Genomic DNA, 23892 nt, shown 5'->3' on the forward strand with positions numbered 1-23892 from the left:
TGGCTCTGCTTTCCTGCGTGCCGCATTCCACACCCATCCCTGCTTTCTGATTCTGCTTTTCCCATGCACCTTCGTGTCCCTCATGCATGCACCGCTGTGGTTTCCCGACTCATTCTTCTCTTGGTCGTGGGGATTTTTTTTTCTTGTTTTTCTCTGGAAAGAACGAGAGAAACCTGTTTGCTATCAGGGTCAAGATCCTCACATAAGGTGGGAGGAATGTTGAAAGTGGGCACTTGGGCGGACCGAGGGCAGCCCCCGAAGGCAAAGCGATAAAAACTGCACCAGTTGGGTAGAAGAGGATCTTCGCCTACATGGTCCTCTCTTTACTTGCACCCAGGGCATCAAGCGGAGCTCTTTTGCCAGGCCTGAGCATCTACATATTTTCGAGTGGGGGAAAAAAGAGACGCACCGCCAGGCTACACAAAGATGGCTGCTTTCCTTCTGGTTCTATTGCTGTCTGTTTGCAAGACCATTGCTGGCATAGGTAAGAGTTTGTTTTGTTCGGCAACTATCTTGATTAGAGATCTATCCGTCTTTCCCTCTTTCCTGTCCTGTTCCAGGAATTTGAAGCTTAACAAATGGAAGCTCAATCCACAGAATCATAGAATAGTAGGGTTGGAAGGGGCCTCGAAGGCCATCGAGTCCAACCCCCTGCCCCATGCAGGAATCTATCTTAAAGCATCCCTGACAGAGGGTTGTCCAGCTGCCTCTTGAAGGCCTCTAGTGTGGGAGAGCCCACCACCTCCCGAGGTCATGGGCTCCATTGTCGGACTGCTCTAACATTCAGGATGTTTTTCCTGATGTCCAGCTGGAGTCTGGCTTCCTGTAGTGTGGAGCCCAGAACTGGACGCAATTCAGACAAGGGAGAGGTGTTCCTGGTCAATTGAAAGACAGATCAGGGAATAGGGACTCAGCCTGTGCTAGGTGGGGTTACAGTCCCCCCACCTCAAAGACTCCAAGTCATACCCATCAACTCTTCAGCTGCTGCCTTTCTTTCTCTCGCTTTCTCCACTGGAGAAACTAGACTGCAGTCTCCTTGGGGCAGGGCCCTGTCTCTTTTTGTTTACACGTAAGCAGATTGCAGCAAAATGTCCTTCTGCAAATGGGGCATCAAAACAAGTACATTCCTGGGATGACTAAATAAAGTAAAAGCAAGGGATGTGAATAGGTATAAAACACGTTTATGGGAGATATATTGTACTTTCATTTCCAAGGGGTCTGTTGCAGCCCATGGCGGTCAGGATGTCATTTTGTTCCCCCCCCATGTTCCTCTGAGGTGCTAGGAGCTGTCCTAAGCAGAGACAGGTGGGTGGTGCATAAAAGTGCCACTTGGAAGTTGGGGGTTTCACTCAAAAGATGGTATTGTTCATGTAGAGGCAGTTGATGTAGCTGATTACAGATCGAAAGGTAATTTTCCTCCAGGTTAGGCGATAGACGCAGGGCAGGTTTTTCTTTTTTCTTCCCCCCTCCCCATTGCATGCAGCTTGGCTCGCTTGTTCGAGCGGCGTTCCCTAAATTTAGATCCCCAGGGAATAGGGTTGCATGTGTGTGTGTTGGATTAAAGGCAGAGAGGCACACTTCCATTTCAGAATGATACATATATATTGTTGCGCACGGACACCCTGTTTCGAAGAAATGAGACGTTTCAGGGGCCCAGAACTGAGCTGGGGTACAGTTCCCTTGAATCCCAGAGACTTCCCGCACAAGCAGCACAAGTCTCTGGGTTGGGTGCTGGCAACCCAACGGTCCTTTCAAGCACTAGATGTGGTCTGCAGGTCACAAGAAGGTGACCCTACAGCCATTTAGAGCAATGGACGTGGCCTCTAGGTCAACCGCTGGGAACGTCCAACCAGATATGTACAGTTGGTTATGTACTTCACCATTTGTTGGCTTCATGCACAGTTGGGAACCCATCGGGTCTCTCTCTGCCTTTTCAGAGATGATCCCCTACACACCTCGTGTCTCTGAGCTGAACATGGAAGGGAAAATCACTGGCAGCACCTTTGCCTTGGAGCCCCCAAACTGTATCTTTGATCCATTCGTCAATGTCTCAGACAACATCTGGCTGGTAGTGACCTTCATTAACGGTGAGTCTACAGTCCTAGAATCATAGAATAGTAGAGATGGAAGGGGCCTTCAAGGCCATCGAGTCCAACCCCCTGCTCAATGCAGGAATCCACCCTAAAGCATCCCTGACAGATGGTTGTCCAGCTGCCTCTTGAAGGCCTCTAGTGTGGGAGAGCCCACCACCTCCCTAGGTTGTCGTACCGCTCTAACAGTCAGGATGTTTTTCCTGATGTTCATCCAGAATCTGGCTTCCTGTAATTTAAGCCCCTTATTCCGTGTCCTGCACTCTGGCAGGATCGAGAAGAGATCCTGGCCCTCCTCTGTGAGACAACCTTTCAAGCGTGTTCTGTATTTTAATCCTATATCAATTTCTGCTATGTGGTTTTATCCTGGTTGTGCTTTTCATATTGTATTTTGTATTTGGGTTTTTAGATTGTTGGATGTTTCGTTATGTTCTTAATGGTTTTAATTTTTATGAGCCACCCAAAGAGCTTCGGCTATTGGGCGGTATAAATATGTAATAAATAAATGAATAAAAAATAAATAAGATGAGGGCAACCAGGATGATCAGGGGTCTGGAAACAAAGCCCTATGAGGAGAGACTGAAAGAACTGGGCATGTTTAGCCTGGAGAAGCGAAGGCTGAGGGGAGACATGAGAGCACTCTTCAAATCCTTAAAAGGTTGTCACACAGAGGAGGGCCAGGATCTCTTCTCGATCCTCCCAGAGTGCAGCTAAGTGTCCCCCATCTTGAAACTGGGCATTTAGTTTCTTCTTCCAGTCAATCCCAGATCACTGGTGGTTGTGGGGACACAAGAGTGGACAAGGGCTATTGCTTCATGCCCTGCGTGGGGATCCTCTTGGATGTGTCCAGCTGTCCACTGCTGGAAACGGGACGCAGGCCAGATGGCTGTTTGTTCTTCCTGTGTCCTCGATCAGCCATTAAAATTAGGGCTGTGCACCAGCCCCCTGAACAGCTTCGTGGCCCAATCCGGAACTTTCGGATCGGGCCCGAACCAGTTTGGGCCCATGTGACCCTTCCCCGACCCTCTCCAGATCAGGTCGGATTGAGATTCGCCCACCATTTTGCCTCCCCTTCCCTACTTACTTGCGACCACGGCGGACCGCGGCGGTGGTGGAGTCAGGTAAACCCCCCTCCCCCGCACTTACCTGCCGCCAGACAACGATGGAGGCAGGTAAGCCCCTCCCCCATACTTACCTGTCTTTGGAGCTCTGGATCGAGGTGACATGATCCGCTTTGTCTCGATCTACTTCGTCTCGATCCGATTCGAGGCGAATCATGCCGCTCTGCTTCCGCTTCTACGAACTGAAACGGAGCAGAGCACGGCCCTAATTAAAATGATGATTGTTTCAGTGACAAGGCAATCTTACCTTTCGCCGCTGACTTCTTGCTGCCTTCCCCGCTACAGCTACAGCCAAATTCAAGAACCCAACAACCCCCCAGAAAGTGCCACCATACGAAGAGCTATACTCCACTTACGCTTACATGACCATGAAGTCCACCCTCTCCAAGTACCCCTGCAGGAAAGACAAAACCGGGAACGTGCTCCGGGTCGGCAATGAGTCGTCCTGCAAGAACGACGACAGCCGGACCCACTGCAACGGCCCGCTGCCCTCCGCGGGTCCTTTCAGGTAAGCGGGGTGCTGGGGGGGGGGGCGGAACCAGTGGAGGCTGGTGGCTCTGATGTCAGTGGGGTGGTGAATCCACTCTGGTTTTCAGTCAGTACCAGGAGAGTCTATAAGTTTGTCCCCCCAATCCCTTTTAGGCTCACAACAACCCTGTAAAGTAGGCGAGGCTGAGAAAAAGCAGCTTTCCCATGAAGAGTTGAAAGCGTGGTGGATGAGCTGGGATTTGAACCCGTGTCTTCCTAGTCAAACTACGACTGCACATGCCATGTTTCCTCTAAAGTCAGTTTGGCCCTGAATTTTTTTTAGGGGGGGGGCGTTGCATAACTTTGCAAATTGGGTTAGTGCCCCCCATACCAGCCGCCAAGCCCCCCTCCATGCAATCCAGTGTTTCACCAAGAGAGGGCAGTAAATTTATTTATTTATTTATTTATTTATTTATTTATTTATTGCATTTCTATACTGCCCAATAGCTGAAGCTCTCTGGGCGGTTTACAAATTTAAGACAATTCAAAACAAAACAATAGTATAAAACCATAATATAAAATACAATATAAAAGCACAGCCAAGGTAAAAACAGCAGCAATGCAAAAATACAAATTTAAAACAGCAAAGTTCAAATTAATTTATAGACTGTTAAAATGCTGGGAGAATAAAAGGGTCTTCACCTGGCGTCTAAAGGCATATTATGTAGGTGCCAAGCGAACCTCCTTAGGGAGCTCATTTCACAGCCAGGGTGCCACAGCAGAGAAGGCCCTGCTCCTAGTAGCCACCTCCCTCACTTCCTTTGGCATGGGCTCGCGGAGAAGGAGCCTTGAGGATGACCTTAGGGTCCGGGCAGGTACATATGGGTCACCCAGGGTCACCCAGTGGAGGCTGGTGGCTCGGATGGATCTCTCCCGACAGAGGACTCTCCTCTGTCAGCCCTTCAATTAGAGGACTGTCCTCTGTAAAATAGGACACCTGGCCACTCTAAAACATGCAAGCACATTTAGAATTCAGCCTATGTTCTAAGTATCACACCGGATTTAGGAGGATCACACTGGATTTTAGGAGGAAATTTCTACCTCGGTGCTTTCATTTCTTTCCAGAGTGAAATTCCTGGCCATGGACTCTAACGGATCCAAAGCAGAAACCAGATGGTCGGGTCCAATCACACTGAACAAAGGTACGTCAGTAGTAGCGAAAAAGAGAGCCCAGCAGAAATACGGTTGGAGGTTTCGTTGTTTGGATAAAGACGAGATCAGTCTATTCCGATACCAATACTTTGATTGTCAAGCAACCAGGTTAAGACAGCTGGCCTCGACCTGGCGCCCTCCCAATGTGTCAGACTACAGCTCCCATCATCCCCACTTCTCTAGCTGGGGATGATGGGGTTGTAGTCCAACCCATCTAGGTCATCCAGGCTGGTGAAAGTTGATCCGGAGTTGTGCATTCTCTGATCTGTTTTTCTCTGTTGTTCTGAATTCTCTGTTGTTCTGTTTATTTACAAATGGTAAAGAGCAGGGCCGGCTCCATTGTTTTGAGGGCCTTTGGGCAACAGGGCCCCTTCCTCCTCTTTCTCTAGGGGGTTCTTGTCAGGAGGACCCTGTTTGGATGTGGGCCGCTAGCAAATGCCCAACCATGCGTAACCCTTGATGCTGACCCTGGTGCCGGAGACAGCACTACCGCCCTCATGCCATTTCTGCCCCCTTTCCCAAGACTGTTTTTCCCCTCCTTATGAAGGACGTGCACCCAATGCAATTGATAACCCACTACCCAAAGATGTGCTCATGTCATTTCCGCTCAGAAAGATTAAAATATTTTAAATAAATCATGGGCGGTTGAACCCTGGGGATTTGGCAGCAGTGGGCTTCAACCGGTGGGCCGTGCCCCAAAAGTGGTTCGCAAGATCAGACCAGATGGGGCCGTGGCAAAGCTTTCGCAGCCCATGTTGGGCTGTTGTGGAAGTGGGTCCCATGTTGCAGGTTGGGAGTCCAAGGTGGGTCTTGGCTCTGGACTAGCTGGAGACCTGTGGTGCACAGGCACCAGGATCCACAGGGATGTAGCAACGTTGCTTCTTTTCTGAGCAGGGATGCTTCCATCCTCTACCCTCCCCTGCCCACAGAATTCCCTGTCCCCTCTAAGCTTAGCTGCAGTCCTGGATGGATTTCCCCTTAAACAATATATTATTCCCTGTTGTAACGCAACGTATTTTGGGGTGGCCTGGTCTGGAGGGAGCAATTAAGCTTTACAAAAGACCTGTTCTTTGCGGAGATGAAAAGCTGCTACAACTGGTTTGTTGGTATGGATCGACACACCTGCCTGCATTTTCGGACTCTTGGAGGCCTGGCTTGGGGGAACTGTCGCAGTGAGCAGCCGCGCTACAAGATTTACCACAATGCCACAGGGAGTTAGTAATATTCTAAGTCCGCCTTCCCCCAAATGGTGCCCTCCAGATGTTTTGGACGACAGACTGCCAGCATAGTGAGAGTCGAAGTCCAACACATCTGGAGCGCACCAGGGAGGGATGTCTAGATTTTAGTACATCTGTTTTGTGCATTTTTCACGGCTTGTCAGGTGTCTTCCCTTCTATCATCCACTTGTGGACAGAACTGGGTGTTTTTTAGCCAGAATTTTAATTCGAGGGACGCTAGCATGGAGCTGCGCACGTGCGCAAATGCACTTTAGTAAATGAGCGCAAATGCGAATTAGCGCAAATCCCCTCTGTGTCAAAAGTGAAAATCTGGTCCGCAAGTCTGCGGGATGCGCATGGCTCGGAAAAAGGGCGGCCCATGGCGGAATTTGCAGGTTGGATTCCTAGAAATCCAAACTCATTGGAACCTGGCGTGGATTTGCCTGCCATTCCAACAACTAGTTTAAGGAAGGTTGTTCTAAGAATGTTAGAGAGACCGTTGGGCGAGAGCCATGCCCCTCTTTCCTTGGTCGCCCATTGCAGCTCAGCCGTGGCAAAAGGTGGACACGTGGCCCGGACGACGCAGCGGGGACATGATCGTCATCACTGTCATCCTCTCCGCCCTCTGTGGGGTCGTCACAATCGGCTTCCTCAGCACCGTCTGCTACGAATGGTAAGCGCCGACACCCAGGATCCTGAAGTTAACAAGGAGCGTTTGGCGAAAGGGTGGCCATGTGTCTGACGTAACAGATGGCAGCCCTCTCTTTGAAAGCATCTTTTTTTCAAAGGGCTGTCCCCCCCAAGCCCAGTTAAAAGATAAACCCTGACGCAGGTTTTCCTCCCAGAGTGCAGGACACGGAATAACGGGCTCAAGTTAAAGGAAGCCAGATTCCGGCTGGACATCAGGAAAAACTTCCTGACTGTTAGAGCAGTACGACAGTGGAACCAGTGACCTAGGGAGGTTGTGGGCTCTCCCACACTAGAGGCCTTCAAGAGGCAGCTGGAGAACCACCTGTCAGGGATGCTTGAGGGTGGATTCTTGCATTGAGCAGGGGGTTGGACTCAATGGCCTTGTAGGCCCCTTCCAACTCTGCTGTCTATGATTCTGTGATTCCGGCTGTGTTTTGTGGATTGTCAGGTGTCTTTCGCTCTGCCGTCTGCTCATTTATGGAATCAGATTTTTTAAAACCAATTAGTCCCAGGGTCTGTCCAATCCAGCACTCTGTTCATAATAGTCTATCCTATGATTTTATCACACACACACACACACTTAAAACAACTATAAACTCTCAGCAGATCCAGGGTCAATTACAAATTCAGCATATGCTGTTAAATGCCTGAGAGAAAAGTCTTGTCCTGGTGCCGAAAAGATAACAACATTGGCACCAGGCGAGCCTCATTGGGGAGAGCGTTCCATAATTGGGGGGGGGGCACCACTGAGTAGGTCCTCCACCAAGTTTATCTGTTGCCGGTCTTCTCCATTCATGCCAGTTCTCTCTTTCGACAGCTTCAAGCTTTGGCGGCACGGCCCGCCGGAGGGCCAAGAGGAACAGCGTCCGGAGGCCTTCCAAGCCGGCCGCTATGACACCCACCACATCCCACCAGCGCCGCCTGCACCCCCTCCTCCTCCTCCTCCCATGGACATGTCCAATCCTCAACTCATTTCTTAGAGTCACCACGGCTCAGAATGCTTTTGCACCTTCTCCATGTGCTTTTATGAACTCCACCCTCTCCCCTGTGACGCATCGTCGAAGCTTCATCCCTCCTGGCTGAATGTTGTATTGATGTATTCTTCGGGACGTCCGTCGTTTGGAAATCCAGCCCTTTGGGGGCTCGGTGGATTTCCACAGGCTGCCTGACTTGGTTTGCTTTCGTGAGCCAGGGCACAGGTTTCCCCTGAACTCCAGGGACTTTTTACAGGGCTTTTTTGGGGGTGGGTGGGGGTGGGGGTGGAAAAGGAGTCAAGACCGCAATTCGCACAAATGTTGATTTGAGCATTTACCAGCCCCACAAATTGCAGCCCCGTGTCGCACAAATTTCACGCTGTGCGGCCGAAATTTGCACAAATTGCGCAAACTGCAAATTGTGGCCGTAAGATGCGCGAAATGAAAAGCGTGGGAAATCCGCTAACTGGCCTGAGTCAGTGCAGACTGAGTCGGACCAGTTAGTAGAAAACAGAATGAAATCCCGGGGTGTGGATGTGTGTGTGTGTGTGTGTGTGTGTGTGTGTGTGTGAGCGAGCCAACGAACGCCTGTTGAGCTCCACCCCACCAACAAATGGATTCCTCTGACATCCACATGTATCCTGTCCTCTGCTGATTTAAAAGCCAAAGAGAAGAGATGGTTCTTTTGTATGGAGACTTGTTAGAAAAACAAAATGTTGCTACTGTTCAAAATTATAACCTGGTGTGAAATGGGAAGCTGATGCCTTTGGGCGAAGTTTTAAACCGGGGGGTGGGGAGGCGTGATGCCTTTTCTGTCCGACGGCTGAATTCATTCCGGATATTTGTTTTGGGCATTGCATGCCTGCAGTGGGTGGGGCTGCATCCCAAAGTGGGCAGAGCCACCGCACTGCTGGCATGCAGCGCTAATGTGATTCTCTCTCTCTCTCTCTCTCTCTCTCTCTCTCTCACAGACACACACATGCATACACATACTCATTCAGAGATGCTCACATCACCCCTACCCCTCACCACAATCTGTCCTTTTTGGTAGCAAGGCAGGCTTTGGAAACCCTTAATTCCATCAGGGGAGGGAAAATGTTTCCGTGGGGGTGGGTGGGTGGGGGTTTATAGCACTGGGGAGGGTTAGCTCTTTGCTCCTCAGAAGTGACCCCTCCAAAAAAAACCTGCCCCAGCAAAAAATAAAATAAAAATAGACTGCATTGACACAATAAATAAATACGAAATAAATAAATATGCAGTCAATGGGAAGGAGGTGAGCCCAATTGAGACCACAGAGTAGAGAGGGGGGGCTTTATGCCTTTACCTGCCCACCCACCTCACTGTCCCAATTGGGATCCCCACCCCCAATTGGGAAGGAAGTGTCAATTATTCCCTCTGCCAGCTATTTCTTAAAAAACAAAGCCGGCCACACAAGGGTGACCAACTAGGTCCTTAATGCTCATGTGTTTTTCGGGACTTATATGCCGAAGGCGCAATGAATCCACGCCTCAACCTCCAGGGAGGGCCTGGGCCTTAACGAAAGAACCACACTGGCAACAACTACAAATCGCCCAAAAGGGGACAAGATAAGGATGGTCATGTACCAGGGAGATTTAGCAGCGGCCTGATAGACCTGCCTCCTGTTAGAAAGGCAATTAGCAGAGAAAAAAACAAAAAGGAAAACCTGAATGAGCATTTACCAGTCTCACAGGCGCACAAGGCTGCCTTAGAATTAAAGGACGGCACAGAGGTTTGAAAAGGAGATTGCTCAGTCTCTGTTGTGTGAGACAGGCAGGCGTGAGAGAGCAAATGTTAGAGCAGTGCGACAATGGAACCAGTGACCTAGGGAGGTTGTGGGCTCTCCCACCCTAGAGGCAGCTGGACAACCCTCTGTCAGGGATGCTTTAGGGTGGATTCCTGCATTGAGCAGGGGGTTGGACTTGATGGCCTTGTGGGCCCCTTCCAACTCTGCTATTCTATGATTCTATGAAATGCTTGTGGCCCAGCAGTGGTGAAGTCAGAGAGAGAGAGAGAGAGAGAGAGCACCATGTACAGCACCATGTACATTGTTGGTGCTATATAAATTAATAATAATGAGAGAGAGAGAGAGAGAGAGAGAGAAGGAAGGAAGGAAGAAAAGAGAGGAGCACAGGAAACCATGCTGTAGGCTATAGAGTTCCTAGGGCTAGCTGTGATCAAAATTCCCATGAACTCACTAACTGCAACAGCGCCCCCTGCCAGTAACTAGCAGGAACCCAACATAATCACCCCGGGCAAATAGGAAGAATTGGAGCACAGGCTTAAGTGATTTGTCAAATGTGCAAGCCCACCCACATGCTTCCACTGCCTCCTTCTAGAACAAAGGTGTGGGAACCTCTCGGCCTACTTTCAAAAGCCATCTGAAAATGATCAGGTCAGAGACAGAGCGAAGGACGTCAGAAAGAGAAAGAAGGGGGGGTGAGAGAGAGGGAGAGGGGGGTGTCAGAGCGAAAGTAAGAGAGAAGGGGGAGTGAGAGAAAGAGAGAATGGAGTGTTTGAAAGTGAGACAGAGAGTGAAATGGGTATCAGAAAAAGAGAGAGGAGGGTATGTCAGAGAGAGGGGGGAGAAAGGGTGTGTGTGAATGTGTGTGAGAGAGGGAGGGAGGGAGCGGTAGGAGGAGAAAAGAGGTGACAGCCTCATCCATCACCAGTTTCCGTTCTACCTTCCACCAGCATGTAGCCCCGAACAGATTATGACCGAAGGAATGTTGTCTTCGAAAGAAAACAAACACACACCTTTTTGGACAAGCACACTGGTTTTATGTCCTGCTGTGATGAAAGCAACGGACCGTCATCTTTATTGTATGTAGACAACAGCCATCACAATGAAATACGATGCTAGCAAATAAAACGGTATATCACCAAAGCGCAAAGCTTCAGTAGTAAAGCAACAGGAACAACCCAGAAACAAGACACCATGGAATAAAGTCCCAGGATTGCCTTCCCTCATTCAGCCGTGGTCCATGCTGTCAGAGAGCGCATAAAAATGACGCCGAAACGTATAAATAAGAGCTATGGACATTACTGATCAAGCTGGGATGTACCTTCTTAGCAAATTGCACCAGTAGAATTTCCCTTACTGTTGGAAGTGAGAGAAGTCCTCCCGTGACCTTTGGGTGGCCATTCATTTCCATAGGTCAACCCTAAGTAGGCCTTTAGTTGGATTCAGCCCTAAAAGTTTGAAAGGCGTGTCCTAAGCCTGAGTTATTGGCAGGATGAGCTTAAGGCTAAAATGGGCTGGACGTTTTCGATGCCTTGACTCGCCCGTTCGCCTTCGAAAATACCTGCCCACCACTGAAGCGTGGCCATCGATGAGTCATGTAGAGCCATGAATGAGCTCCACCTGGGTTGTTCAGACAACGATACTGATGTATCCTCTGCCCCACGGCCTGATCCACAACAGTGAGACGCGTCGGATGGGATGCATCTGACAACGGAGTCAGTTGTGGCAGGCAGGGAAGTGGATCTGTGGAAGGCAAGGCAGGTGACGCTATCAATGGCTACTAGCCATAGAATCATAGAATAGTAGAGTTGGAAGGGGCCTACAAGGCCATCGAGTCCAACCCCTGCTCAATGCAGGAATCCACCCTAAAGCATCCCTGACAGATGGTTGTCCAGCTGCCTCTTGAATGCCTCTAGAGTGGGAGAGCCCACAACCTCCCTAGGTAATTGCCTCCATTGTCGTACTGCTCTAACAGTCAGGAAGTTTTTCCTGACGTCCAGCCGGAATCTGTCTTCCTGTAACTTGAGCCCGTTATTCCGTGTCCTGCGCTCTGGGAGGATGGAGAAGAGATCCTGGCCCTCCTCTGCGTGACAACCTTTCAAGTCTTTGAAGAGTGCTCTCCTGTCTCCCTTCAATCTCTTCTCTAGGCTAAACCTGCCCAGTTCTTTCAGTTTCTCTTCATAGGGCTTTGTTTCCAGATCCCTGACCATGATGGCTATAGATTGACTACAGGGGTGCCAAACTTTTTCCCCACCCCAGGAACTCAGACTTTTGTCAGAGGGGGAGGGAGCATCGGAACTGACAGGTCCCAGAGTCCGTTGCAGCGTCAAGTGGGTGGAACTGAGGGGTGAGTGGGCTGCTAGACTAGCCAAACAGCAGAAATTACAGCTTGAAGACCCTCCTGAAATGCCGGTTGGCATGGCAGGAAACCGTCCATTGAGTTGATAGGGAACTGCCTGGCCTTGTTCGGCTGATTCAGCTTAGAGGAGAGCTCCGAGCATTTACGCTCCCTTCAGGTCCGAAGAGGTGTCTATTTCCTGAATAAAGCTTTGTGGGTTGCACAGAAGACCTCTTTATGGTCTCACATCTTGGCGGGGAAGGCATGGAATCACGACAGGGGTTTGCCCACACATCCATTTAGGCCACAGCTGCTGGGAGTGAAGAATTTTGTAAACCGCCCAGAGAGCTTAGGCTATTGGGCAGTATAGAAATGCAATAAAGAAAGAAAGAAAGAAAGATATTATTGAGCTGGGGAAAGTGCAGAAAAGGGCAACTAAAATGATGAAGGGGCTGGAGCATCTCCCCTAGGAGGGAAGGTGACAACAGCTGGGATTGTTTAGCTTGGAGAAAAGGAGGCTGAGGGGAGACATGACGCAGGTGGACGAAATGATGCATGGTGTGGAGAATGTGGACAGAGAGACATTATTCTGCCTCTCTCAAAATACTAGAACCCAATGGGGGTCATCCCATGAAATTGATGGGTGGGAGATCCAGGACAAATAAAAGGAAGGACTTCTTCACACAGCGCAGAGTTAAATGATGGAACTCACTACCACACGGTGCAGTGATGGCCACCGATTTGGATGGCTTTAAAAGGGGGTTGGATAAATTCCTGGAGGCAAAGGCTATCCATGGCTACTAGCCCTGATGGTTGTGTGCTATCTCCAGTATTTGAGGCAGTAAACCTGTGTGCACCAGTTGCTGGGGAACATGTGTGGTAGGGTGCTGTTGCATCATGTCCTGCTTGTTCATCCCTGGCTGATGTCTGGTTGACCACTGTGTGAACAGAGTGCTGGACTAGATGGACCCTTGGTCTGATCCAGCATCAGGACGCTTCTGATGTCCTATGAGCTGACCCCATCTTTTCAGAAGCCTGCACTTTTCACTTGGGCTTGTCAGTACTCGAATTACAAGCACATACCGTCACGTCAATTTCTCCTCGGCATGTTTTCTTTGCAAAACGACAGGTTTCGACAAGGCCAAAATAATGCACCGCGGGGTGCGGCTGTGAGGGACACCGCTTGGTTTTCCTTGTGATGCATGATGATTATTGACGTCGCCCGGCGTTTGCTTTCTGGGAGGGGTTGTTGTGCCTTCCACGGCCGTCCAACAAGCAGAGATTCAACAGGTGAGGCGTTCCCACCTGTTTTAACAGCACATCGTTATGGAATTTGGTGGGACGAGGGGTGAACGATGGCCGCTGTTGTCTTGGGCATCTTTTAAAAAAGGGTGGCAAATTTGTGGAGGAGGAGGAGTCTACCCACACAGATACTAATTCATTTTATTTACTTATTTAAAGTACTTTTATCCTGCACCACAGCCAAAAAGAGAGGGGGGGGGGAAAGGTTCACAGAGTGACTTACAATCATTCAGTAAGCAAGCAGCCCCGCCTGCTAAAAATGACACGATACTCGAGGAAAACGGCATGAGGAGGGAAGAGGAAAAGATCAGTGCTTGGAGGAAGTCTTGCTCTCAGTACCAGATGCTTCAGTTCAGGATTCAGATCTAGAACCGAAGCGGTGCACAACCCTAGTATAAATCAAATAAATACATAACATTCTAAAAATGGCTTTAATTAGGAAAAATGTTTCCAAATAATGAGTATACTGGGCAAAGCAAAATGCCTACAAAACTGCATGTAATACTAATAATGCTAATAATAATACTAATAATAATAAATTTATTTGTTACACAACACAAATGCAACATCATACAACTAATTAAACCATTTAAAACCAATACATCACTGTCTTAGGAGAAATGTGCACCCAATCCGGTTATGAATTTAATGTGAGCTTAATAAAAATAAAAATCAGAGTTTGGATTAAACCCAAGTTAAGACTAGAGAAATTCTCCACGTTTGAGATGAACCAAATTGAAGATGGGGAGGAACCGAAATGGACAGATTTGTCTGTCTTTCCTCCTGAGAAAGCCTATTTCGGAACTGAACAGCCCTCGTGGTGAGAACGTTTCTCATCATGTTCAGCAGAAATCGGCATCCCTGCAGCTTCCAGCACCAAGTCTACTCCATCTTTTGCATGATGGCCTTTTGGGTATTTGATAGACTGCTGTCACGTTTCGCCTTCATCGCCTCTTCTCTGGGTGAAACCTGCCCAGTTCATTCAAGTGTTCCTCAGAGGGATATGAGAGAGAAGGCAGAGGGGAGGGGGATTTCCACAGTCACCTTCTGACATGAACCACCACTCCGTGACATCTGGAGAATGCCGATCCACGTGAGAAAACGTCTCACCTCCTCCATCAAGACGCTCTTGTTTTGTCATGCTCCATTGATCCCTTGTTCTCCGAAACTAGCCGGACCTGTTCGCTGCCAGCCATGGCCCCTCTCTGTTGAGGAGAGGGAAGAAAAAGAAGTAGAAGAATGGGCAGGTGTCCCAAAAATAGATGCGTACCGTGGGCGAGGCCTGGCGAGGCAGGACCAGAAACCGGGCAGAGGTGGGGCTGGAAGAAAGAGAGACAGAGACCTGTGTGCTCAATGCTCTTGCGGGCACAAGGAAGGAGACCAGGTTGTCGATACGATGGCTCTCTCCGCGGTAGCTTTGGTTGTGATGGCGTTCGGCGTTGTACACGCCCAAGGTACGTCTTTCTTGTCGCGGCTGTTTTATGAATTCGAACTTGAAATGAACAAAGATGTCAATAGGACTGTCAGGACAGGGCCGGCCCTACCGTTAGGCAAAATTGTTATGAAAAGGATGAAAGAAGAAGGTTGAGCTCATGAGAAAAACATTAAATTAGAAGTGGCACAGGGTGTGGTGAAGGGGGTGATATTTTTATGTATGGGTAGAATTTCAAAAAAGATTAACTTTCAATTACACTAGAAAAGGCAACCAAGTGGCATTGAGTTTCTCTAGCTGATGGGCTGGGCCCAGATTTAGTCATACTTCGAGTAGACCCATTAGAATTGATTTCAATGGCTCTACTTTAGTTATGACTAAATTCTGATGTCTCTTTGTAATTGTGAATTCTCCCTTTAATGGACAAGTCATTAAAGAAATCCTTCACTGTGTTTTTTTCTAATGGTCTTTGGGGAAAACATTCATTAATTTTGCTATGTATTTTGGAGGAAAGGGAGGGCAAATGCACGTACGAGGTTCTCCCTAAAATAAGAACCCGGCCTGTCGTCTTGCGACAGCTGGCTTGCCGTGTTCTGTCCTGACTTCCCCGTCTTCCATTTGGAAAGAAGGAAGAATTGCTGGCACCTAGAAGGCTAACTTTGAGGAAGTTTTTTATTACCAAAGGGGACATGAGCTTTCCTGGGTAACAAACCTATTTTGTCAGATGCTGTGGTGGAGCTGGCGAAAGCTGAAAGCTGACCCAGTGGAGACTTCCCCAAAGCTCATAAAAGGATAGTCGTCGTACAAATGAGGCAGGATTTTTAGAATGCGCAGAGACACCATTCTCTCACAGTCAGTCACTCCTTGGGAATTTCTGTTAAACCTCTGCATGTGCTATTTTTTTTTTAAAAAGTTGCATTTTTACCGAAGAAATTAACTTGCGAAGAACCTGCTTGTATATTAAGCTTGGCACCCTGGATCCCTGTTTGGGCGATGCCGCTGAGATCACCACCTTCCTTGTATATGTGTGTTTATTTTATTTCTCATCTTTGCGTGCTGCAACCGCCAGAGCCTCACTGCCTTCAGAAGCAGGGCGTGGGCTCAGTAAACTCACTCAGACAATTAAGCCTGTTTAACAATACAACATGCGCTTGCAACACGAACGTGTCCATGTTTCATCAGGCATACCTTTAAACATGGAGGATACATCATCATGACGATCTAGAAGCAATGGATATCGACGGGAGCTGAATAGAATCATAGAATAGTAGAGTTGGAAGGGGCCTACAAAGCCATCCAGTCCAACCCCCTGCTCAATGCAGGAATCCACCCTAAAGCATCCCCGACAGAGGGTTGTCCAGCTGCCTCTTGAATGCCTCTAGTGTGGGAGAGCCCAACACCTCCTTAGGTCATGGGTTCCATTGTCGTACTGCTCTAACAGGACGTTTTTCCTGATGTCCAGCTAGAATCTGGCTTCCTTTAACTTGAGCCCGTTATTCCGTGTCCTGCACTCTGGGAGGATCGAGAAGAGATCCTGGCCCTCCTCTGTGTGACAATCTTTCAAGACCTTGAAGGGGGCTCTCATGTCTCCCCTCCATCTTCTCTTCTCCAGGCTAAACATGCCCAGTTCTTTCAGTCTCTCTTCCTAGGGCTTTGTTTCCAGACCCCTGATCATCCTGGTTGCCCTCCTCTGAACACGCTCCAGCTTGTCTGCGTCCTTCTTGAATTGTGGAGCCCAGAACTGGACGCAATTCTGTAGATGAGGCCTAACCAGGGCTGAATAGAGGGGAACCAGGACCTCCCGCGATTTGGAATCACCGGGGTTAGATGCAGGCCATCTCTGAATGCCAGTTGTTGAGGCTCAATACCAGGTGGTGGCTATTACTTTTCATGCCCAGCTCATGGGCCTTCTGGAGGCCAATGTAGGAACCAGAATGGTGGACCTAATGATGCTTTAGGGTGATCCTGCAAGGGTCTTACATTCCTGTGTGTGGGATTAGGATGAGCCCTGCTAGTTCAGACCAAGGTTTCATCTAGTCCAGCACACAGTGGCCAACCAGCTGTTGACCAGGAACCCACAAACAGGACTTGAGTTCAACAGCACCCTCCCACCCATGTTCCCCAGCAACTGGTGTGCATTGGCTTACTGCCTCTGATACCAGAGGTAGCACATAGCCATCAGCACTAGTAGCCACGGATAGCTTTCACCTCCAGGAATTTATCCAGCTCCCTTCTAAAGCCATCCAAATGGGTGGCCATCACCACATCTTGTGGTAGTGAGTTCCATAGTTTAACTATGTGCTGTGAGTAGAAGTCCTTCCTTTTATTTGTCTTGAAGCTCCCACCCATCAGCTTCATGGGATGACCCCGTTGGGTTCTAGTATTTTGAGAGAGGGAGAAAAATGTCCCCCTCTCCACATTCTTCACACCAGGCATAATTTTGTACACTTCTATCATGTCTCCCCTTAGCCTCCTTTTTCCCCCAAGCTAAACAATCCCAGCTGTCTCCCTTATAGGGGAGATGCTTCAGCCTCTTGACCATTTCTGTTGCCCTTTTCTGCACTTTCCCCAGCTCCATAATATCCTTTTTTAGGTGCGGTGACCAGAACTGTACACAATATTCCAAGTGTGGTCACGCCATCGATTTGTATAAAGGCAGTATACTCAATTCCTTTCCTAATTCGGCCTAACGTGGAGTTTTTCATGCCAGCGACACCCCGGGGATTGTAGCCTTGGTAAAACAGGAGGTGCGCTCATGGCGCCGTCTCATCCCAAATCCCTTGCCTGAGCCTCCATCTGTTCCTGTTTTGGTGCTAACGGTGACTAGAGAAACTGCTGCAATGGAAGAACTCTCGTTCAAGGACAGGGATCAAGATGGAGGGAGAAACTCACCTTGTTTTCTCATTGTTTTATCTCCAGCGCCTTCTATGTACGTCCCAACCATCACTTCCGAACCCCTAGAAGGCAAGATCACCAGCTCCACTTTTGTTCTAGACCAACCCCGCTGCGTTTTCAACAATGTCGTCGGCGACACGGATCTGGTATGGCTGGTGGTTGCCCACAGCAGTGGTACGTTACCTTTCCTTGTGGTGGTGGCACTTTCTAAAGAAGGGGGACGGCAAATATATCCTGTGTCCAACCGATTCACAATGGAAGACCCTGTATGTGGACTCGGCAGTAATCCCCACTGCATTTCCTATAATTGGCCACAGGGGGGCGAAACCTAGGGCAAGCCCCGCCCTCTTCTTTTAGCCCCGCCTCTTTCCCATTGACTCCTGGTCATGCGGTGCGTTCCCGGCTTTTCTGCAGTTCTCGTCCCTTTCCGAAAGGTTGAAACGCCTCTTTTAAGGCGGAGCTACATGTCGCGTCTCTCAGTTGCTCGTGCTTTCAATGGGAGGAGAAATGAGGAAACTTGCTAAGTGATCCACAAAGCTTTATTTCAAGCAACAAACATCTCTTTAACCCGTGAAACGACCCCAGGCAAAACTGCAAACTAAGCAAGACAGTTGTCCGTTCAAAAAAAAAAGAAATAGCATCTCAAATGTCCATAACTTCAAAGCGGCTGGTGCGGTGGTAGTTTCTGGGGTAATCTCTCTGACTTTCTCACGGCCTCTGTCCACGCTGAGCGTTTTAGCTTCCGGCGGACCCTAGCATCCGTTAGCACTTCGAAATGCTCACCCCCGGAAGCTCCCTCCTTTCCACTGAGCTTGTAGGATTTGGCCTTGAAGAGATAAGCTCTGGAGGGGAGCGAACTCCAGCTGAGTCCTCTCCCGTGAGAGCTTCCTCCCCCACTGGTACAGGCTGGCTCGTGTCTGGCGCTGCGTCGTCTAGTTCTGAATCTGATTCTGATTGATTACCTGAAACACCTTCTCCCGACACAGGGGCATTAGGGTTAGACATGACACTACAGGTAGGAAGAGGCTTAAGCTGAAATAGGCCATTATTTAGGAGTAGTTTCTTTTCCCACCGGCCCCGCCCAACTCTCAAATACGGCCCCAAAGATATTCTCCAAAATCGAATTCAGCCGTCAGGCTGAAAGAAGTTCAATTGACACCTCCTTTTCTAAGAATTGCCTTGGTGGGATTAGGGCAGAGAGCCGTCCCTACCATGAGGCAAAGTGAAGCGGCTGCCTCGGGTGGCAAATGTTGGGAGGTGGGCAGCAGTAGCAGCAGCCCACCCCCACCCTGTTCCTCCTGAGTCCCTCCAATTTGCATAAGATCAGGTACCGCAGGTAAGTCCTAGTTGATAAATGCATCAAAAAGGGAGCATCCAGAAACTCATAGGATATACGGCACCTTACAACAGATATTTATCTTTGGCCGTGACCTCAGTCCTTTAGGTTTTGGGGACCTGTGACTTCAGTCCTATGGGATGAGCAAGAAGTTGCCGTCATAGTGTGAATTCTCTCAGTTCTTTTTTTTACGGGTCAGCCACCTTCAAGCCAGTTCCACACACATTCAGTGCACCTTGGCTTGTGAATGGGCGGGGAAAGGTCTCAAACGGGCTTCATTCTGGACTAATCGCTTTTCACGTTGCTCCTGCAGCAGAGGACAAGGTCTCCAAGACCCCTTCTCCAGCGCAATTGCCATACCAGGAGTTTAAGAAGAATTCCGCTTATATGACTTTGAGCACAGCCGTCACGAACTACCCCTGCCCGGAGGCGGGGCAAGAAAACAACGCGATCTCTGTCCTGCGTGTGGGGAATGAGACCGGGTGCATTTCAGACGTTTCAAGGCCGGACTGCAATGGCCCCCTCCCAGGGCCCGGGCCCTACAGGTGAGCAGAACATGGCCCTTCCCCCAAATCCTGAAATGCTTTAAAAGAAGACATCTGAATTATGTCACGCTGGGTCAGACCAAGGATCCATCTAGCCCAGCTCTCTGTTCACACAATGGCCAACCAGCTGCCATAGAAAACCCATCAGCAAGGCACTGTGCGACAGCACCCCCCCACCCATGTTCCCCAGCAACTGGTGTATACTGCCTCTGATTCTGGAAGGAGCACAGAGCCATGAATAGCCTTCTCCTATCTATCCAGCCCCCTTTTAAATCCACCCAAGTTGGTGGCCATCACCACATCTTGTGGTAGTGAGTTCCACACCAGGCATAGTTTTGTTCAACTCTATCATGTCTCGTTTTAGCCTCCTTTTTCCCGAGCTAAACAATCCCAGCTGTTTTAACCTTCCTTCATAGGGGACATGTTACAGCCCCTGGATCATTTTAGTTTCCCCTTTTCCGCACTTTTCCCAGCTCTATATACTTTTTTAGGTATGGTGGGCAGAACTGTACACAGTATTCTAAGTTCGGTCGCACCATAGATTTGTATAAAGGCAGTATGATACTGGCCGTTTTATTCTCAATTCCTTTTCTTATAATGCCTAACATGGAGTTTGCCTTCTTTACACTGGGTGGACATTTTCATTGAGCTTTTCCACCACACCCCCAAAATCTTTTTCTTGTTCGGTCAACACCAGCTCAGATCCCATCAGGCTATACTTGAAGTTGGGGTTTTTTGACCCAACGTGCATCACCTTACACTTGCTCACATTGAACCGCATCTGCCATTCGGACGCCCACTCTCCCAGCTTGGAGAGATCCCTTTGGAGCTCTTCACAATCCCTTTGTGTTTTAACAACCTTAAATAATTTGGTGTCGTCGCCAAATTTGGCCATTTCCTGCTCACTCCGAATTCCAGATCATTTATGAACAAGTTGAAGGCAATAAATGCCTCTGAAGAGCTTTAAATAAGCCTTCCCTGACTGAACAGCCAGGGTTTTATTGCCATGATCTAATTTTAAAGATTTATTTTTATTATTATCATCATCATCATCATCATCATTATTGTTGTTGTTTACCGTCTGGAAACTTTACTGGATATAGAGCAGTATATAATTCTTGTAAACAAATAAATGTAGATAGCAGCACTTTTTTGAAGTTTGCAATCAAAGTTTGCACAACAGCAACGAAGTAGGTGGAAATACATATAGTACAGAGTAGTGTGAAAATATGAACAAAAAATCACATTTTACAAGGAAGCGTGCATAAGTCTGCCTATCGAAAATGCGTATCATTTGAAAGGTTTGTATAAAACGTGTACCTGTTGAGAAATACACACGCAAATGTGCAGACTTAAAATAATAATAATAATAATAATATGCAAACTGATATGAGATGTAATATATGAAAAAAGAGTGAGCAGAGCTGAACTTGACAAATTCACCCATCCGTAGTTGCAAGAGACAGCATCTCAGTTTGTCTGACTGTAATATTTATACCTTTCTCTTCTGTCTACTCAGTGTCAAGTTCGTGGCCATGAATTCCAACGTTGTCACAGCTGAATCAAAATGGTCGGAACCTATTACGCTGATCCAAGGTAACTGGGAATGGAAACACAGGGCATGATCCGGTCACAAGCACATCGAAGTCTCATTGATTCCCACAGGAGAGTCACACATTTGCTTGAAGTTGCAAGTGGCTTGACGTATACCCCAGGGGTCGGCCACCAGCGACCTTAGAATCGCATGCAGTTCTTGGCCCAGTTTCAAAAGCCTCCTGCATACATTCATTCTCCAGAGCCCCGGATGTCAGTTGATGCCAACGGAAGGGTTTCTTCTCCTTAGCTTTATTGCTATGTAGTGTCAATATTCAATGGGAGTTGCAGCTGGGAAGGGAAGGGTTAACTCTCCCCACCCCACAGAGCATAGCGGAAACCTCTCCCCCACACACACACAAATCTCTCTCTACATGGCAATTAAGAGCACAATCCCAACCATGTTTAGGCAGAAAAGAGTTCTACAACTGCTAGCATTCCCCAGCAAGTTAAGCTATAGGGAGTTTTAGGACTCCCCGCCATCAAAACATGCATAAGATTTTAGGGCTTCTTTCTGTCTAAACATGCATAGAGTTATAGGATGTTTTCTGTCTAAACACGCATAGGGTTATAGGATGTTTTCTGTCTAAACATGCATAGGGTTATAGGATGTTTTCTGTCTAAACATGCATAGGGTCATAGGATGTTTTCTGTCTAAACATGCATAGGATTGTAGGGCATTTTCATTTTAAACATGCATAGGATTTCTGGGGTTTTTACTGTCTGAATATGCATAGGATTGTAAGACTCTTTTCTGTCTAACAGTGCCTAGTGCTTTTTTCTGTCTAAACCTGCATAGGATTGTAGGAACTTTTTTGTTAATGTAAACATGCATAGGAGTAATGACATTTTGCTGTCTAAACATGCACATTTAGACATGAGTGTAGGAATATTTCCTGTCTAAACATGCATAGGATTGTAGGACCTCTTCCTGTCTGAACATTTTCTGTCCAGACATGTATAGGATTGTAGGACTTTCCCCCCTCTAAACGTGCATAGGATTGTAGGACTTTTCCCTGTCTAAACATGCATACGATTGTAGGACTTTCCCCCCTCTAAACATGCATAGCATTGTAGGACTTTTCCCTGTCTAAACATGCATAGGATTGTAGGACTTTCCCCCCTCTAAGTGTGCATAGGATTGTAGGACTTTTTCCTGTCTAAACATGCATAGGATTGTAGGACTTTTCCCTGTCTAAACATGCATAGGATGGTAGGACTTTTCCCTGTCTAAACATGCATAGGATTGTAGGACTTTCCCCCCTCTAAACGTGCATTAAGCAACTCAACATCTCTGACATTTCATGGATTAAAAATATATATGGGATACTCATTTGGGCGTTTCTTTTTCTCTCACCAGGGAAGAACCCCAATACCATTGACACGGAACCCCGACAGCGAAGCGCCAGCATGATTGCTATAACCTCCATTCTCTCCATCCTCTTTGCCATCCTCCTGGCTGCCCTCATTGCCGCCTTGATCTATAAATAGTACGTTTCCCTGAAACCCCCACCCCTCCACCCTTGCCCTGCCTCGATCAGACGACCTTGTGAGATATTTATTTATTTATTTATTTAAAATATTTTTATCCCACCCTTCAGCCAAAAATAAATAAATAAAAAGCTCCCGGAGCGTTTTTACGATCAGTCAGCACAAAACACAGTCTAAAAAGACACGACACGCAAGGAAAAAGGGATGAGGAGGGCAGAGGAAAACTGAAGTAGGCTTTCAGCAGGGCCAGTGGAATGAATGGCCCTGCTTCCCTTCTCCTCTCTGGGGGTGGGGGTGGGGGCAGGAAGTCCAACTGGAGGAGGCCCTCATGTTCCTTTTGCCTGTTCCTGTCTCTCTTGCCTCTTCTTCTTTACAATAGGGCAGTTGATGTCAGTTGGCCATGGGTGTGTGTGTGTGTGTGTGTGTGTGTGAGGGATCCAGTTGGAGCAGACACTTCGAACCTTGTGATCAAACAGGAAGGAAGTTTTCCTTCCATCTGTGGCTTGGCTTCATGACTTGAGCCACGCAGAGCTATTTGCTGAGACAGCACCCTCTAATCCCTTTTTAAAGCCATTCAAATTGGTGGCCAACTGGCCATTACCATATCTTGTGGAAGTAAATTCCATAGTTTAACTCCGTGCTTTGTGAAGAACATCACGTAAGAACATCAGAAGATCCCTGACGCGGGATCAGACCAAGGGTCCATCTAGTCCAGCACTCTGATTGCACAGTGGCCAACCAGCTGTCGACCAGGGACCAAAAAGCAGCACCCTTCCACCCATGTTCCCCAGCAACTGGCGCACACAGGCTTACTGCCTGCAATACTGGAGGTAGCACTCTACCATCAGTGCTAGTAGCCATGGATAGCCCTCTTCTCCAGGAATTGATCCAACCCCCTTTTAAAGCCATCCAAATGGGTGGCCATCACCACATCTTGTGTTAGCAAATCCCACAATTTAACTCTGTGCTGCGTGAAGAAGTCCTTCCTTTTTCCCCCTGATCTGAATCTCCCGCCAGTCCCCTTCATGGCACGACCCCACATTGACTTCATCTCTGTCTCCGCCTTTCCTTCCCCACAGTTCCAACATCTGCGATGGAGCCGATATCAAGCGCGTGCAGGACTCGGCCACAATGACACGCTATACCACACACCATATATATGACCAGCCTGCGCACAAGTTGTGAGCTTCTCTGGGTGAGGATGGGCGATTGTCCGTTCTTCTTCTATTTCCTCTCCGGAGGATCTGTTTCAATGAGAATGCTTGGAGATCTTTGACTTCCGAAAGCAACGGTCCTGACCAACTACCTTCTCAACAGAACAAAATGGGCGTACGTTTGGGAACTGAACTGTTCTTGTCCGTGTTCCAGGATTTGCGATAGAGCCACACTCAAAATTTGTATCGGTTTTAAGCATCATGGCTTCCTC

General features: G+C 48.3%; 2 protein-coding genes across 2 annotated transcripts; both read left to right on the forward strand.

The window, feature by feature from the left end:
- Positions 1 to 401: 401 nt before the first annotated feature.
- Positions 402 to 7778, forward strand: LOC134412751 (uroplakin-3b-like). The gene is made up of 6 exons (XM_063146764.1): positions 402 to 484; positions 1938 to 2087; positions 3497 to 3719; positions 4805 to 4881; positions 6652 to 6781; positions 7616 to 7778. The coding sequence occupies exons 1-6, from the start codon at positions 427 to 429 to the stop codon at positions 7776 to 7778; spliced, it is 801 nt and encodes a 266-aa protein (XP_063002834.1). The 5' UTR covers positions 402 to 426.
- Positions 7779 to 14570: 6792 nt separating this feature from the next.
- On the forward strand, positions 14571 to 23651 carry LOC134412752 (uroplakin-3b-like). The gene is made up of 6 exons (XM_063146765.1): positions 14571 to 14628; positions 17526 to 17675; positions 19151 to 19382; positions 20902 to 20978; positions 22336 to 22465; positions 23546 to 23651. Exons 1-6 carry the CDS (start codon positions 14571 to 14573, stop codon positions 23649 to 23651), a joined length of 753 nt encoding a protein of 250 aa, XP_063002835.1.
- The last annotated feature ends 241 nt before the right edge of the window (positions 23652 to 23892 follow it).

This window comes from Elgaria multicarinata, chromosome 22, assembly GCF_023053635.1.
Source record: "Elgaria multicarinata webbii isolate HBS135686 ecotype San Diego chromosome 22, rElgMul1.1.pri, whole genome shotgun sequence".
Taxonomy (NCBI): domain Eukaryota; kingdom Metazoa; phylum Chordata; class Lepidosauria; order Squamata; family Anguidae; genus Elgaria; species Elgaria multicarinata.

Bases quoted from the DNA above. Each gene is read 5' to 3' on its own strand.
- LOC134412751 (XM_063146764.1), top strand. From the start codon at position 427: ATGGCTGCTTTCCTTCTGGTTCTATTGCTGTCTGTTTGCAAGACCATT. The intron at 3,720-4,804 runs GTAAGCGGGGTG...ATTTCTTTCCAG, and splicing joins CCCTCCGCGGGTCCTTTCAG to AGTGAAATTCCTGGCCATGG. The intron at 4,882-6,651 runs GTACGTCAGTAG...CGCCCATTGCAG, and splicing joins TCCAATCACACTGAACAAAG to CTCAGCCGTGGCAAAAGGTG.
- LOC134412752 (XM_063146765.1), top strand. From the start codon at position 14,571: ATGGCTCTCTCCGCGGTAGCTTTGGTTGTGATGGCGTTCGGCGTTGTA. The intron at 14,629-17,525 runs GTACGTCTTTCT...TTTTATCTCCAG, and splicing joins CGGCGTTGTACACGCCCAAG to CGCCTTCTATGTACGTCCCA. The intron at 17,676-19,150 runs GTACGTTACCTT...TTGCTCCTGCAG, and splicing joins GGTGGTTGCCCACAGCAGTG to CAGAGGACAAGGTCTCCAAG.